This window comes from Crocodylus siamensis, chromosome 6 (assembly GCF_052110815.1).
Source record: "Crocodylus siamensis isolate JL-2025a chromosome 6, ASM5211081v1, whole genome shotgun sequence".
Lineage (NCBI taxonomy): Eukaryota > Metazoa > Chordata > Crocodylia > Crocodylidae > Crocodylus > Crocodylus siamensis.
In genome coordinates, this window is record NC_143400.1 from 14,496,274 (window position 1) to 14,511,648 (window position 15,375).

The following is a 15,375-nucleotide window of genomic DNA, read 5'->3' on the forward strand; positions in this document are numbered from 1 at the left end:
CCCCTCCCCTTCTTATACTCTTACTTGCCTTCATGTCTCAGAACATGCGGCGGCTCCTGCAGAATCCGAAGGTGACAGAGTTTGATGCTGCCCGCCTGGTGATGCTTTATGCTCTGCACTATGAGCGCCACAGCAGCAACAGCCTGCCTGGGCTGATGATGGACCTCAAGAACAAAGGAGTTTCAGAGAAGTATCGGAAGGTAAGTAATTGCTGGCTCTGTTCTGGATAGATACTGGGATGAGAAGACATAAGGGTGGCAGATCTTTAGCTGTTGTAAGGTGTCCTGGCTCCAGTGGCTTTAGAGCCATGAGACTCCATCAGCTGGAATCTGTCCTAGGGTGGGAGTTCCCAGACATTGACTGGCTAGTCTTGCCTTAGTCCTCCCATCTCTGCTTGCCTTCTTTGATAACAAGCTGCCGTATAGCAGGAAAAGCATTTGCATTTCGGACTGTTTTAATATGTAGTAAAATGGAAGCCTGACCTTGGATAAATAGGGCTGGAAGGCACCTCAGGAAGTCATCTAGTCTGACCTTCCCTTCCTAAAACATTCCAGACAAGTCTATCCACCCTGCTCTTAAAAACCTGTTGACTTGGCTCTCTGTGTGTATTTAATAGTAATGGAGAATCCCTGTACTTCTGAAGTCCTTCTGAAGTGCTCTGGATACTACTTAAATTCCCCTATCAGAATCAACTCTTATCAGCTGATAAAGGCTTTATTATTCATATAGTTGCTTATGAAGGACCGTTCTGCTCTGGCTTTCTGAAATGCCCCAAACAGAAATGGTGCTGTTTGCAAAGTGCTTTTGGGTCTTCTAAGAGGAGGGCCTATATGAATGTGTTGTCAGAAAGCTGCTTTGCAGAGGAGATGACCCACCTCCTCTTTCTTTCTAGACTCTCACTCCACTCCCACCTCCCAGAGAGAATTGTTCAGTTTAAACACTTAAAATGACCCAGGATCCTGAACTAGCTCTTATTTTTCTGGTAGGTGCTGTAGAAAATGTACATGGGTGGGCTAGATTTGCTAACCTTTCCTTCACGTTGTAGCACTACAGATTCTGCTTGCATGGCCCATTCAGTTATCAGGCATGATGTTCTGACTGTAATGTGTATTCACTTGGGTCTGGACAGAGGCCCACCACCTAGATTGGCGTGGTTGTGAGAAGGCCTTCAGTAAAATTGTCCAGGATTGAATTGATCTTAAAATAAAATCCCTTCTTCCAGAAGTTGCAGGGAGTATTTGGGGACATTTCTTGGCTTTCTCTAGGCTATGCCCTTATTTGAGACTAGATGGAATCCTTTTCAACTTCTTTGGTATCATTTCATCACCTTTTGTCGATGTTAAAACCACAGAAACTGTCCTGAACCTAGTTCCCCACATTAATAGAGCTCCATCTTCCATCCATCTCTGTACAGCTGGTGTCTGCAGTTGTGGAATATGGTGGGAAGCGTGTCCGAGGCAGCGATCTTTTCAGCCCCAAGGATGCTGTGTCCATCACTAAACAGTTCCTCAAAGGACTGAAGGTATGAAGATCTCTGCCACACATAGTCCAGTAGAGATAACCAAGGAAGGGACCATGGGTGTGAAGCGCCTTCTGCACTGTTAAAACAAAAGAGCAATGCTGATATGTGTAATCCCTGTACTTGTTCATAGATCAGTTCCAGGTGGAGGTCGGGGCAGGTGAAAAAGGGAATGTGGTTCTGAAGGACATAACACACCCACTGGTTCATGTATTGAGTTATCCAGTGTCTGCTTATTACACAGCAGCCCTGACTGGCACCTATGGGCTGCTTATTCCCAGTGGTTCTTGCTGTCCCCAGAAAGCCAAATTAAGGCAGGCTGGTGTGTACTGCAAGTCTGTTTCCTGACTTTTGGAAGTTTAGCTGTATGTGTACTTGACAGCTTGGAAAGGTACATAGTATTTTGATATTGTATCTACTGAAATCTGTGGGAGGTAGGTGCCCAAAAGACTTTTAAGGATCTGGGGATTTGAATGTTGTTCATTGTACCCACTGGACCACTGCTTGTTTGTGGTGGTGGCTTTGCTGACCTGCTTTTTAAACTCGCTGCAGCTGTTTCATTTAATGAACAAACAACTGCTTTCCTGTGCATCGTAGGGAGTTGAGAATGTGTATACTCAGCATCAGCCCCTCCTTCATGAGACGCTGGATCAACTCATCAAAGGAAAACTCAAGGACAACCAGTACCCCTACCTGGGCCCTAGCACACTCCGTGACAGGTATGGAATGGGGAGTAGCAGAAGCCTCTTAAGATTTATCTACTCCTTTTTATTTATGCTTGGGTCTAGTACATGCTTGGTGAGCATCATGGCTCTCTACATAATGAAAGCTGTGCCCTGTGGCCAGGACTGCCAAAGTGCTGAGTATTGACCCAACTCTTGGTCCCTACTGAAAAATTAATTGGAGCAGAGGGAGTTGAATGCTGACAGCTTTTGGAAACTCCCACCCAATAATTTTCCCTTTGCTTTCAGACAACATTGTGTGGAATCTCCTGTTAGCTCTGATTAAAGAATATTGATGCATGTCAGCTTGATTTCTTCCAGCTGCTGAGAAGCCGTATTCTCAAGAGGCAAAGCTGGGAACTGAGATTTGAGTCTCTGTTCTAAGCTCTGCTACTGGTTTGTTACGCAGCCACAGCAAATTGCTTGACTTTTTTTCTGCGCCTTTCTTCATGCCTGTAAAATGGGAATGTTGCCTCCTTAACTCCCAAGCTGGTGATTTTGGATGTATGTAATGTTTAGGATTCCCAGACAAGAGAAATGTGTTATGGTTGTAGCTTTTTTCAGGTAGCTACAGACGGAGCTAAAGCACTTGCTCCCCAGGACAGATGTTTGGAGGCCTGTACTTGCTGGAAGCAGTACAGTGATTCCAGGATGGTGCAGGCATGTGGGGTTGAGCTAAGCTTTGTACTTCCTATCAACCTCCCCTACCCCAGCCCAGCTGCCTTCAGTCCTTCTCTTGCTCTCATCCTGTCTTTGGGGCCAAGGAACAAAAGCTCTCACCTTTTGATAGAAATGTCTGGAGCTCTGTCTTAATGGCATAGCTGCTTGCTTGTTAGAATAACTGTGTGAGTTGAAGGCTCCAACAGACTGCTGTTGGAGATCTGGGAACTTCCGTCTGACAGCTGGAGGTGGAGGGGGGAGAGACGGAGATGAACCTTTGTCCTGTAGGTCTAGTGCGTTTATTTGACAAATTTTGCTGTGATGTTTAATTACTCTGTGCCACCTGGGGTTGGTCTTTTTTTGTTTTGTTTTTTGTTTTTAACAAGGATCAAAAATAGCCCAGTATCTTCCTCACCCTCTTGAGCTGATTTTGTTACTCTTTTTTTTTGGTGAGAGCCTGACCTTGCCCAATATGGCCAAGGATCTTATTGAAAAGGAGTAGCTGAGCTTGCTGGGACTGAGCTAATCCATTTCCAACAGAGATAGTAATGGCAGGTATATGTTGGGAAGGAAGGCTTTGAGGCGTAAGGCACAGCTCTGGGACCTGGGTTCTGTTTTTCAGTATCTCTGTCAATAAATCAAAGTTTAGGCCTCTGAAGAAAACTGATTCAATGCTTTGTTCTCTTGTGAATGGCTTGCTAACAAGGTAAGAGCCTGTTGTTGTCAGCTTTGAATTACTCCTTCAGCTCTGGTAGCCGTGGCCCATTCATTTGGTACTGAAGGTCCTAGGCTTGCTCTGATGCCCCAAGATGGTGTTATCACAAGAGTGCTGGGAATCCTCCTGAGAATTTACAAAATGCTCCAAGAGCTGCTAGAAGGTGTCTTACAGGTTGAGCGTTAGACCTCTCATTACCTTCCCATGCTAGTTGCAGTTGGCTTTTATCAGCAACTGCCATGTTCTTAGTAAGGCAGAAAATAAATGCGAACTTGCGCTTCTCGACAAATTGGGTGGCTGTCGCAGGGCAGCCTCAGTTAAATTAAAACTGCAGACTCATTTGCGGGAGAGGAGAAGCAGACTTTGGGACCAAGGTTCAGAAATGTCAAGCGAGTGGGAGGGGAAGGAGTATGACAAAGAGCGATCAGCAATCTCCCTGGCTCTCAGACATACACGCTGCACTGCTTTTTCTTCCTTCCTCAGCCTTGCCTTAGGGGCATTGCGATCTGCCTTGTGAAAATGGAAGCGTATTTCATAATGGGGAGGCGTCCAAATTCCATGCCAGCCTGACAGCAGGGGACATTTATCACTTTATTTATGAATAAGAAAAGAATTATAGTCACACAAGAGACAAATTGTTTGTGTACATCCCCAACATGCCAGAAAATCTCTGCCTGGCCCCAGACTATCCCTTGAAAATCAAATTGTTTGGGGCTGATGGAAAGGGCTTGGCAGGTGGACCTCAGAACAGATAAGACCATAGAAATGTAAGCTTCCTCCTCGGTATGTGTCCCAGACTGGCCTGAGAGAGAATGACTCAGGTAGGACTTTATGTTCCATACCATCCTTGGCCCTTTCTGCAAATAAAAGGGTCAGCTGTGGTTTTTAAAAATTCATTGAGCTCTTATGAGACCCATGAACCTACTTTGCACAGGTGGCCAAAAGGCTTGAGCTGCTTTCAGCCACTGCAGACCTGTGCTTGACTTGAGCTAGTTAGGTAAGGGTGAAAATCCCAAAAGCGTCAAGGAACTTCTAGACAGCCTTCTTCATGCAATAATACAAAGAGGGACCCCTTTAAATATCTCATCTCGTCTCCTCTCCAGGGCTCCATGATTTAAGAACCCAGCCTTAGGAATGTCACTGGTAAGGTGTCAGAAAAGAGAATATAAACAGGGCTCAGTTCTTGATGAATAAGTCTAGCAACTTCCCAACGCCAGTGGACAATGTAACTGAGATGAAGGGAAAACAAACTTCTTCCTCCTTTCCCTTCTGCTGTGGAGCAACAGCCTGACCTCATAGCTGAATTGCTTCGAGAAAATAAATCCATCCCAGAATTCGCGTGTACCGATGCCAAACCAAATTCTGTGGCAAGTTACTTGGAGCATGGCTGCCTATGTTGCAAGCATAGTATCTAGCCATGGCCATTCTGATTTGAGCCTGGAGGCCCAACTGTGACGCATGAGAACTGGTGCAACATGGAGGGTTAGCCTTTGGCTGGATTCTCCTGAAAGCTGGGAGCATGCAGAATGACATTACTTCACTGTAACTGCTTGGGAGCTATTAAAAATATGACTTTGCTTTCCGTAATACTTCACCAAACCATGCACTAAGTTGTAGGTTTTTAAGGGCTGGCCAATAGATAGGAGCTACCTGGTCCCTTTTTCCTTTGTCTTCAATGTCTTTTGGAAGCTCTACTCCTTTTTGGCAAGAACCACTACCACGTAAAGTTGTCAACTCTGTTTGAATCTCTTCCAGGAGGTTTCGTCAAATAGTGGATTACAGCGCATAGACTTTTACATTAGGAATGCAAATCCACATTACTATTACATTTAAAAAACCCACTGGACTACTGTACAAATCGGATTCAACATTTAATATTAATTGTAACGAATACCCTATCCTTGATCTCCTGGGTGACTCTCAGCAATCTCCTGGAGATTTATGTCTAATTCCTGGAGACTCCAGGGCAATCGTGGAGGGTTAGCAACCCTACCACCATGGCTCGCCCATGTTACCAACCATCTGGCAGAAAAGCCAAGGACTCGAGTGGGTTATGGACACTGCTGAACTGCCTTGAGTACTGGAGGAGGTCAGAGGGTGGCACTGCATCAATTCCCTCTGCCACTCTACCCTAAGTTAGTGCAGCTGAAAGCAGGTGACCCGAGCAGACTTGCAGGCACTGCTCCTGCAGCATCAAGGCATTGCTTTATCTTCCAGGTAGATGTCTGTGGGGCCCAACCAATGCTGAGGTGGGTCACTGGAATGCAGAGCAGGATGGTCTGGCAGAGGGGACTGATGTGCTAGAAAGCAGAGCACAGCATGTAAATGAAGTAGGGCCCAGTGGTTAAGGCACCAGCCAGGCATGTGGAACATGTTGATTCAACACCTTATTACCATTCAGGGGACTCTCCCACTGTTTACAGTGCTCTTTATGGTTGACCCCCTGCCCTGCCCTAGCCTAGGCCACATGCTTTCTACCCTTCCCTGTCAATGCCACTTTGCCCATTGTACCTTGGACTTCCTGTTGTAGGAATCAGCCTGTCCACTGCTTGCTTTGCCTTTGAAGGAATCCTCAAGTAGCAGTTCAGTCTCATCCTACTGTCTCCTTTTAACAGATTGTACTGATTCTGGGAAGTACGTCTTGGATTGAGAGGTTCTGAGATGCCATGATTCTGGGACCTTAAAATGTACATGAGTACTCTAAAGTAGATGAAAAGATGGCCTGTTTAATTTTTCCTCACACCAAAAGAGTGGAGCGAAGAACTACCTTTAAATTTATGGCATGTGTTGGGGAACCACTTAAAATCCAGCCCCAGGCAAACTGGGCTATCCTGTCTAGTCGATGGTGGTTTCAGAGGCCTGAGCACAGTGATTGGCAGGAGTTCAGGAGAGGGTCAGGGTGAAGTGCTTTATGTTTTGTGATCAAAGCGAGGCAGATGCGTGACCAGCAAGGGATTTTTTTAAAGGGCTCTTTTTAATGGTTTTTCTGTAATAAATATTATGCTCTTGTGGGGGAGGAGAAGCTTGTGGTCCAACTTCAGCTTTGGAAATCAGCAGCAGGGAGGGGAAGGGAATCTCTCCAAGGCTTGGAGCAGGGCTCTAAGCAGATACTAGCAAGCATTTCCTTTTCGTTATTCACATCCACATCAAGCATCTTGATGCCTATCTTGCTGGGGTCATCTAATCCCAGCAGTCTTTCCTGCCCAAGCGCAGGGGGGCTGGACCCAGTGATCTTGTAAGGTCCCTTCCAGCCCCTAACAACTATGAAACTATGATCCTCATCCTGTTTGCTTATACTCATGCAGTCCCAGCCACGCTGTGGGTGAGACAGTGCTAGCTGCAGTATAGTCCCAAAGCAAAGAGACCCTAACTAAAGTTGGAACCCTGGTGTGTTGAGTGCTGTATGTACATCCTGTGAAGCAGGCCCTGTCTTGAAGACCTGGCAGGCTAAATAGATAAGACTGGGTGGGAGAAAAGGAGTATTGTATCTCTCTTTTACAGATGGGGGAACTGAGGCACAGAGTTAAGTTATTTGTCTAACGTTATGTAGTGCATCTGTGGCAGAGCTCTGAAATGGGTCTCTTGTCTCTCAGCCCAGCATCTGACCAGCATTTTGAGGAAGGATGATTTGCATTAAACTTGGTCCCACTTCCCCTGTGCCGGTGACTTTCCTGTACGGTTCCTTGGCTTTCCATTCTAATTTGGTGTGGGGCCTACATAAACCAAACCTGAAGCTGTGGGTGACCTGCAGGCTGGGAGTTGGGGATAGTCTGTGTGCCCTGGGGCACTTCTCTACTGGGGAGTATTTTGCCTGGCCTCTAAGTGTCACCATGCATGATTGGAAGTTATGTAGTATTGTGTCTCTATGATGCTATAATGGGTCTTATATCAGGCAAGGAGACTAAGACATGGCTGTTCTAAACTAAAAGCAAATTCATTGAACCTAATGGCACAAAGGTCACACGCAGGCCTGAAGGCCTCTGTGTCCCAACCCAGGATCTGTGTTTGTGACTAGGCTTGAGGACAGGTGTGTGATGGTGAGGGTCCCTGACACGGTTTTTTTTTTTTGTAAGGCCATGTACAAGACAGACTCCCTGTCCTAGCCTTTGTGATGTAAAGGCTCCTGGTCCCAGCAGATGGAGGTGCGATTCAGAACTGAGGCTTGTAAGTAAATGGGTCTGTATCCAGTGAGAACTCTCAGGGTCTTCTCGTTGTCCTCCATGGACTTTGGATCAGGCTGTAAGACCAGGCAGCCAAACATGGAGTGAAGTCACTAGAAGATTAGAGTGTTCAGCACCCTCCATCAGGGTTAATTCTTACACTGTGATCTCTCAAGTCAGCAGGGAAAGTCAGGCAGCTTTGCTATTTGACGGAATTGTTACAGACACCATGAAGAACTTGTAAATTCTTGCAGAAGCAATCTTGTCTTGCAAGAGGTTTAAACATCCTTTTTTGGAAACATCTACTTGCAACATAAATTGCAAAGCCACTTGGTTGCATGGTCTCTAATATCTTAACCCGTGATGTGAAGAGTGCTTCAGAGATTAACGAAAACAGAGTAATTGCCAAGTCCTTTTCTTGCATAGCATGCTTCTTCAGCCAGAATTGTGACTATTTCCTTATTTGTGCAAAGCAATTTTCTTCCCCTGCTATGAAATTTCCAAGCATTTAGCTATCAAATTGGTAGTTAACCCAGAGAGAAACAAAGCCATATCCACAAATTGGGTCTGAGGAGGGGAACAGCTGGGGGAGACAGCAGATTGCATTTCCACTAATCCAGTGAGTCTTTGGTTTTCTTCCTGTTCCAAAATTGCTGCTTATTTGTTCTTGATATATGTAGCAACTCCCTGAGCTCTTGGCAAGAGAGCTGAGATACTCATGTTCCTTCTATAGCAGTCTGTCTTGGACAAATAAAAGGTAACTGCATTTTGCAATTACGCTTAAATGCACAAAACTAAGCAGTGTATTTAAGGAAAGGGGGGAAAAAAGACTGCATCCTCCCTGCAGAAAATTAATGATGCGTAGCGTATGCAAGATGCATATTTTGTTTTCATGTTAACATCTTATCATAGAAGTATGGTCAGAAGGGACCCTGTAGATCTTCAAATCCGACCCCCTGCCTGGGCAGGAGAATAACTGGGCTCAAATGACTCCAGCCAGGTAGGCATCAAGCCTCTTCTTAAAGAGCCCCAGGGTAGGAGCCAGCACCACTTTTTCCTTGGAAGTTGGTTCCAGATCCTAGCTGCCCTAACTGTGAAGTAGTGCCTGCTAATGTCTAGTCTAAACCTACTCTCCAACAATTTGTGGCAGTTATTCCTTGTTATGCCAGGGGGTGCTAGGGGAAACAAGGTCTCTCCCAAACCCTACTGGTCCCCCCTAGTGAGTTTATAGATGGTCACCAGGTCCCCCCTCACCCTTCTCTTGTGAAGGCTGAACAGGTTCAGGTCCTGCAGCCTCTCATTGTAGGGTCTGCCTTGCTGTCCCTGGATCATGTGGGTGGCCCTTCTCTGGACCCTCTGTGTTGTCCATATCCCTCCTGAAATGGGGCGCACAGAACTGGACACAATACTCCGTCTGTGGCCTTACCAGTGTTGCATAGAGGGGGAGGATCACCTCCTTGGCCCTACTTGAGATGCATCTGTGGATGCACAACAAGGTCCGGTTAGCCCTGCCAACCGTGACCTCGCATTTTCGGCCCATGTTCATTTTGGAGTCAGTAATGACTCCAAGATCCCTTTCTGCCTCCGTGCTCTCAAGAAGGGAGTTTCCCATCTTCTAAGTGTGCTGCTGGTTACTACTGCCCAAGTGCAGCACCCTGCACTTGCCAGTATTGAAACGCATCCCTGTCCAGGTCTTGCTACAGTCTTTCCTTCCCTACTAGCATGCTCACCTCACCCCAAACTTTTGGTATCATCAGCAAATTTACACAGGTTGCTTTTCACCCTGTCTTCCAAATCGCTGATAAAGAAGTTGAACAGCTGCCCACTTCCCCCAGGTCGAATATGACCTGTCCGCCGCCACCCTCTGAGTACGACCCTTCAGCCAATCTGCAGTCCATCTGACTGTGTAGGCATCAATGCCACACAGTCATTGCCTAGTCATCAATCATCAATCACAGTCATCAATGCCTAGTTTTTTTAATGAGGGTGGGGTGGGAGATGGTGTCAAAGGCCTTGCTGAAGTCCAGAAAGACTATGTCCATGGCAACACCTGCATCCAGTGCTTTTGTGACCTGATCATAAAAGGCAATCAGGTTGGTCTGACATGACCTGCCCCTGATGAAACCGTGCTGGTTGCCCTTGAGCATCATCCCTGAAGCTGGCCCATCACAGATGCGCTCCTTAATGATCTTCTCAAAGAGTTTCCCTAGGATCGAGGTAAGACTGACGGGCCTATAGTTGCCTGGGTCTTTCCTCCTCTGTTTTTTAAAGATGGGGACCACGTTGACTATTTTCCAATCATCTGGCACCTGGTCTGAGCACCACGAGCGCTTGTAAAGCCGTGCCAAGGGCCCTGCAATAACCCCTGCTAGCTCCCTCAACACCCTGTGGTGGAGAGCATCTGGACCTGCTGATTTGAACATGTCCAGCCTCTCCACAAGCTCTCTAACCCGGTCTTCCCCAACCTGAGGTCTGGAGACATTTCCTTTGAATCTGTCTTGCATCACAGTGGGAAGTCCCGGTCTTTGCACAAGAAAACAGAGGTGAAGAATTGTCTTAAATGGTTCCATGGTACTCTTGATACCAAATGATCCCCGTACCTTACTTGCTCATAGAGAGTTTTATAATTTCATCTGTAAATGGAGTGCAGCCACTCTCGGGGTGCAGTGTAGCATTGCTGTGCTTCATTAAGCAGCTGCTAATAATGCTTGAGAATGGAGATGTAAGGAAAGCCCTCTGCTTGTGCCCCTCTTCAATCAAAATTTGTAAAGGAAATGTAGGTAAACAAGACATTTACTGCCTATCTGAGCTAGCCATCCTATAAAATATAATACTTTAGTGGGTGCAGGCCCCAGTCAACCTGATCTGTAGAGGTCCTAGCTTGTGGCACAAATGTGCATAACATAATGTTGACTCTCCCTGTTACATCTTCTTCCTTCACCCTACTTCACAGCCTTCTGCTTTCACTTGACTGTTTCTGGTATTATGTTTTCAAATGGATTGGGTGACCCAGCTGTCATCCCAAATGACTTCTTCCCCAGGGTGTTGGGGGTCTCCTGCTCTCTCCTCTGCACCGGAGGCCTCTCCTTCCTTTCTTGCTTTCTGTGCTTTCCATCTGACACATGCAAGAGGGACCAGACTGGACTGTTTTAGGGAAAAAGCTGTTGCCTGCAAATGTAGGAGATGGGACCTGATAGCCCAGGAGCTCCCTTCCAGACCTGTGTTCCTGTGAAAAATGCAGAGACTTGAATACACTGAGATGGAAGAAAAGATTCAGCTGTCTTTGACCCAAGTCCCTGATTGTGACAGATGCAGGATTTACACTTGTGGTCCATTTAGGAAAAGTGTATTTCTTCCTATGGGAGCCAGTACCAGGTGGCATAAGAAATCACCTATCAGGCCAGCGGATTACCTTTTCTGTTCTTGTGTGGGACAGTGAGGTCCCATCCCATGACTGGTGCTCTGTGGTACATGTAATGACAGAATTACCTTCCCTAGAAAGAACTCTCTTCCTAGTGCCAGGCAGTTAGTAAGCATTTAAGAATGAGGGTTTGTATCTTTTTTTTTTAATTAATTCAGCCCCCACATCTCTTCCTTGCTTGGTTTCAACTGCAGATTTCAACAGGAAGATATTCACCTCTCTCTCCTGGGTCATGATATTAAACTGAAACTTATTTGCAGGGTTGCTTCTGCTTTAATTTAAAGCAATTGACAGCAGCAGAGGCAGAGAAATAATGAACGCAACACTTAATGAAGCCATTCTTATTTGCATTCTTGGTTCCTCCCTAAGCTAATATGATTGATTATCCCATTTGGGATGGTGCCTATGTGAGCAGCCTTGGTATGATGGTTTCTAGACCCAAAGATGAGAACAAACAAGAGCAGACTCCCCTCCCACCCCCACCTCCATCTCTAGTTTCAGATAAACAATGAAACCACACTTCTACCCTCCCTAGCAATTGCAGCCTTCAGCAGTTCCTCTGTCCTGCTAACCCCCTGCTTCTGTAGATTGGCAAGAATGTTACAGTCCTCCTGGCCTTTAAACACTTGGAAAACGTGGTGGCAGTTCAGGGTAACTGCAATTTTAAAAAATCCCAGATATTTCAGCACTTAAAGAAGCCTGTGGGAAGCAGGCACAGAACTCCTGGAAATCAATGAGGGTCTAGATGCCCTAAATCTCATAGGCCTCTTCAAACAGCAGCAGACTTGTGCCAGAATTTGGATGCAGATGAAGCAGGAATGGTTACAACTGGCAAAGGAACTATTTCCCTGTCCCAAAACGATTATTTTGTTACCCTGCTGCTTTACTGATCTGGTTCATATAAGGAGACCAGAAAGGTTGCATCTCCAAAAACTCCAGTCAGTTCATTAGGTCTTTAAAATTCGGGGGGGGGTGTGTGTGTGTGTGTGTGTGTGTGTGTCTTGAAGCAAATTGGGACACAGACTATTTGGTGCTTTTCTCACATACATGGCAGCAGAGGTGAAATAATCTTCAAAACAGCAGGTGATGGTTGATTTTAGCTTCTTCTCTGGCCCCTTCCATCCCCAAAAGACTTGAGCAGCTTTGCATTTAGTTTTGAAAGGCATATCCAACCCAGCTCAAAAGCTGTGGAAAAGGAGACTGCTTTTCCTTTGGGGCTGACTTGGTGACTTGTGCTCTTGCTAGTGTTCAAGAGCTCCATTGTCTGCCTTGGAGACACATTTTGAACCTGCACAATATGACTGCAGCTGCTATATATAACCTTCTTATCTTGAGTCTGCAGTGCAGAAGATTTCACAGCCTGTTCCTTTTTAAGGGACAGTGCAGTTCCTTGGGGAGAGCACTGCACAGAACCCTGACTCTTTGGGAATGTTGCAGGTGCTGAGCTGGTAAAATTCAGATGGCTTTTCTGCCTGTCTTAAAAGTTCCTGTTTGGAAAGGCCTAGGTCATCTGCGGGGTAGAAGTCACCACAGCGGCCAGAGCTCAAGCATGGAATATCTTGGCTTGCACATTCTTGTACTGCGGGTGTTTCTACACAGGGTTTTGCTCTGATTAATGACCTTGGCCTTTCTAGGAAACCATGCAGCAGGCTGCAAGTCAGGAGTCTTAAGAACAGGTACCAGCTATGCCAAAGAACAGGAGGAAGAAACTTTATGTAGTGACTGTAGAAGAAACCTCTGCAATGGGAAGGGACTTCTCTGCTTTAATTAGTAATAATTAGTACTATGGGCTGCACTTTTCCAAGTGGCCTGTGATACTAGGTGTCAAAACTTCTAAGAACCTAGGATGTGATCATCTTAGGTGACAAGAACCCAGAGCTTCCAAGCATCTCTAAATACTGGCCTTGCATGCCAGGAGATCCGGGCATCTAATTATGGAGGATGCCTCTGGAAGTTGAGCCTTCAGTTGCTTAGAAGCTGTAAGTCTGTGTGTATTGTTTTGAACATTATGGAAAGAAAATGCCATCTGGCTGATGTACCTTCATTGGGTCTGGTGCTAAACAAAGGGGTATGTCTAATCAGCATTTAGATGAGGTCCCTTTTTAAAAAAAGAAAAAGAAAAACATAGCTGCAACACCCGTGGTGGTTCAGTAGGAAGAGCCCTACTTTCTCAGCCAGCATCCTGTTCCTGAACTAGTGGCCACTGTTCTTTTGGTGGGGCTTCTTCTGGTCAACCTGTGAAACAGAGGTGCTGACCCTGTGAAGTGGCTTATGTTGTAGTCCCATCTCTTGACATTAGCCTTCTGTTCTGATACCACTAGCATCTCTTGTGCCAAGCAATAATAGGGCCAGGGCCTTGCAGGTCTCCTTCCCAACAGGGATGGAGAGTCTATGCACATGCAGAGCAGTCATCCTTGTCCCTTGGTCTGTTTTGCTTTGCTGGTTAGGAGCTTGTGCAGACAGAGCAGCTGAATGCCTGCTGTTCTGATCCCTGCAACAAGCAGCTCTTGTCTAATATAGTACCTGGCTGCAGGGCAGAGATTAGACTTGAAGGGGAAAAGAGAACACAGCACAAAGTAACTGTGCCAAGACCTAGCTGCCCTTTGGACTGAAATGATTTGACTTGAGCAATGAGAGTCACCCCAGAATGATAGAGCATCTTCTGCTGTGAAATCTCTGACAGCAACTCCAAACTTCCTGGACTTTTAGTGTTTAATGTGACAGGAAAGCTGGGTTGCAAGCCACGACCAAAGTCTTGTTCTTCTAAGTGATTTATCGAGTGAGAAATGAAGAGGAGGATCAAGGTGCAGGTTTTCATGAGAAAGCAAAAATAGACTGTGCCATGTGTCTGCATGTGGAGAGATGAAGGCATCCCCTATGCTATTTCCGTGCAAAAGCCTGAACTTCAAGGGTGGCTTGGGACCCTTGGGATCTTGGAGATTTTAAAAAGAAATGTATATAATTGCCGCTGTTTGGGAATCAGACAGAGAAACTGCTGCTGATCCTTGCCATTCAAGCCAAGCAAGCCCAAGAGGTCTGAAGTGCCACTGCTGTCCTAATTTGACTCCTAGACTGATCTTAATTTAACAGTCCCAGCAGTGTTGTGATCATATATTAAACGTTGGCGGATGTGTCATGGTGGATCTGTGTTGTACAGGCAGGGTGTGGGTGTTGTTGAGGAGGTGTATGGAGCTTTTAAAGCACCATTGGCATGCTGTGTAAATGTTTTAGCAGGTACAGTATTGAAATGCAATGTAATGGGTCACTGCATCACTGCTGGTCTGTGTCCTTGGACCCTGAAGGAATTGGCAGTGGGGAAAATCTATTGGAGCATTGACTCTGCCCTAGGCTGGCGCAGGATTTACCCCTGTGCTGTGTTCTCCACTGCTTTGTTCCATCCAATTTCAACAGCTCTCTCTTCATTGCAGGCCTCAAGATATTATTGTGTTTGTAATTGGAGGAGCAACCTATGAAGAAGCCCTAACTGTCTACAACCTCAACCGCACCAATCCAGGTGTCCGCATTGTGCTGGGCGGGACCACGGTCCACAACACAAAAAGGTAATGGCACAAATCCTGAGCTGAGATCCTTCATATTCCAAATTGGGCAATGTGATCCCTGGCCCATAACACTGAAGAGAATTCCTGATCACAGAGCAGCACTGAGCTGTCAGATAAAAAGGCTAATCTGCTTTCCTCAGCAAGCCACTCTGTGGCCCTAAAAGACTTGCTGGCTCAGAGATTTTTAGGGACTTGTAAGGAGCAGATAAGAGTTCTGGGTAACAAATGATGGACTTGGCTTCTCCTGACTTCAGTTCAATGCATGCTGTAACATCAGGGGGAAGGCAGAGAAATGCCTGAGTGGCCTCTCAGTTGCCCTGCTGTAAATCAGGAGTGACTCCTGATTTTACATCAGTGGAGTTACGCTGGTGTGACTGAGATCGGAACCTGTCTCTGGCAAGCTGGGTGTCACCTGTGGATGTTTCCTGTTGTCTTCCTATTGCCCTCCAAAGAAGGGAGCTTTCACTGACAGGCACCCATTTCTTCTTCTGTCTTGAGAGGAGCCATTCATGGGTTTGATCCTGCAAGAAATGGAGTGCTTCTTGAGTGCTGAACATCCTAATTCCGGTTCCCTCAGTTGCTACCTCTCAGCTGCTGGCTTTAACAGAATGGGAGGGA

General features: G+C 46.2%; 1 protein-coding gene across 2 annotated transcripts in view; it reads left to right on the top strand.

Moving 5' to 3' along the window:
- The window catches only part of VPS45 (vacuolar protein sorting 45 homolog), a 50,125-nt gene that overhangs the window by 19,760 nt on the left and 14,990 nt on the right, over positions 1–15,375 (top strand). For both annotated transcript variants that reach the window (XM_090055435.1, XM_090055434.1), the window contains exons 11-14: positions 42–200; positions 1,415–1,522; positions 2,117–2,238; positions 14,626–14,757. In XM_090055435.1, the coding sequence (XP_089911561.1) occupies positions 42–200; positions 1,415–1,522; positions 2,117–2,238; positions 14,626–14,757 (521 nt within the window). The remainder of the gene's footprint in view (positions 1–41; positions 201–1,414; positions 1,523–2,116; positions 2,239–14,625; positions 14,758–15,375) is intronic.